At 44.3% G+C, this 1,789-nt stretch overlaps 1 protein-coding gene across 1 annotated transcript; it reads right to left on the minus strand.

Moving 5' to 3' along the window:
• Window positions 1-541: 541 nt before the first annotated feature.
• LOC306646120 (olfactory receptor 7G2-like) lies at window positions 542-1,481 on the minus strand (the record flags this gene model as incomplete). The annotated part of the gene is made up of 1 exon (XM_079114584.1): window positions 542-1,481. Exon 1 carries the CDS (start codon window positions 1,478-1,480, stop codon window positions 542-544), a length of 939 nt encoding a protein of 312 aa, XP_078970710.1. The 5' UTR covers window position 1,481.
• Between the last annotated feature and the right edge of the window lie 308 nt (window positions 1,482-1,789).

A 1,789-nucleotide genomic window follows, 5' to 3' on the forward strand; every position in this document is an offset into this window, starting at 1 on the left:
GAGAGCCTCAGAACCTTACAAAGGGCTTATTTATGAATAACGTCTTTAGACATCTCCACAAAGATTCAAACTCAATAGTCCTTGAGTGAGATCAATGAACCTGCATTATGAACATGTTCCTCAGGCAACTCACCTGTGCAGGGGCTCTGTGGGCATCAGTGGAGGAAGCTCTGCTCTGGAAGACCATGGGGGAATGAGAGGGAGCTGTCCACGAGAGAGGTGCTGAAGGCTTTTCCTTGTGCCACCCTCTCTGCCTCCTGCTCCAATGACAGACGGTCATGTTCTGCTGATATTTTATTTCCACACATGGAGAGATGACATTGAGAAGATTTTCTGTTTGTTGGAAAGTAGTGATCTTTAATCCTACCTGATCGTTGTTTCTTTCACTGCTTTTTTTAAACACACCTAATATCTCCTCCAAAACTGGCCTCTTTCTCCACAGAAAAATTGTTTTCCTCACAAATACAACATTAAGTTTTGCATGAGAGTGTTAAATGTTCCCTGGATGTACTTTGGAAAACTGGCTTAAATAAGATGACAATCACCTGAAGAATGTTATTCTACTTAATATTTTCCTCAGGGCTTCCCTCACATCCCTGTTCCTCAGGCTGTAGATAAAGGGGTTCAGCATTTGGGGGACCACAGTGTACATCATCGAAGCCACTGCAGTCTTCCTGGATGACTCAGTAACTGCAGAGCTAAAATACACACCAAAACCTGTGCCATAGAACAAGAAAACAACTAAGAGATGTGACCCACAGGTGGAAAAGGCTTTATATTTTCTGCCTGCTGATGGCCTTCTCCAAAGAGAAGAGACAATTTGAGTATATGAGAAAATGATTCCAGACAGAGAACTACCAGCCAATATGATAGAGAAAAAATAAACCAAAATGTTATTGATGAGGGTATCAGAACAGGCAGGCTCGATGACCTGAGCTAGTTCACAGAAGAAGTGGGGGATCTGCAGGTTAGTGCAGAAGGACAACCTCAGCACCATCAGAGTGTGGAGGAGGGCATCCACAGAGCTGATTCCCAGAGATATCAGAACCAGTGTCACACAGAGGGAAGGATTCATGATGATGGTGTACATCAGTGGGTGACAAATGGCCACATAGCGGTCATAGGCCATTGCTGTGAGGAGACAGTTCTCTAAGACAAGAAAAGCCAGGACAAAGAAGACCTGGGAGAGGCAGCCTGTGTAGGAGATGCTCTGTCTCTGTGATTGGATGTTGACCAGCATCTTGGGGATGGTGCTTGTGCTCAAGCAGATATCAGTAAAGGACAGATTGGAGAGGAAGAAGTACATGGGGGTGTGGAGGTGGGGGTCAGAATTCACAGCCAGGATGATGAGCAGGTTTCCCAGGATGGTGACCAGGTACATGGACAGGAAGAGGCTGAAGAGGAGCGGCTGCAGTGCTGGGTCCTCTGTCAGTTCCAGGAGCAGGAATTCTAAACCAGCTGTGTTGTTTCCTGTTTCCATGTTAACGGTGAATCTAAAGCCAAAGATGGGCAACATGACAAGAAAAGCTGTGATTTCTGGGCCCAAGCAGCAGCAGCATGACTTAGGGACTTGTGAGAAATGCTGATATAAGGAACCCATAGCAGCCCTACTGATAATGAGCTCCGGGATGAGGAACAACACTGCATGATTTAACAAACATCCTCACATGTTAACTTTTAAAATTTTTTAAAAATTTTATTTGTTCTAATTAGTTATACATGTGAATTGCTGCTCAAGATTATCTCTTTTAAATGAAAGCCCAAATGAACATCGAAATCTTTCCCTCTG

Source organism: Sciurus vulgaris (genome assembly GCF_902686455.1).
Source record: "Sciurus vulgaris genome assembly, chromosome: 16".
Classification (NCBI taxonomy): domain Eukaryota; kingdom Metazoa; phylum Chordata; class Mammalia; order Rodentia; family Sciuridae; genus Sciurus; species Sciurus vulgaris.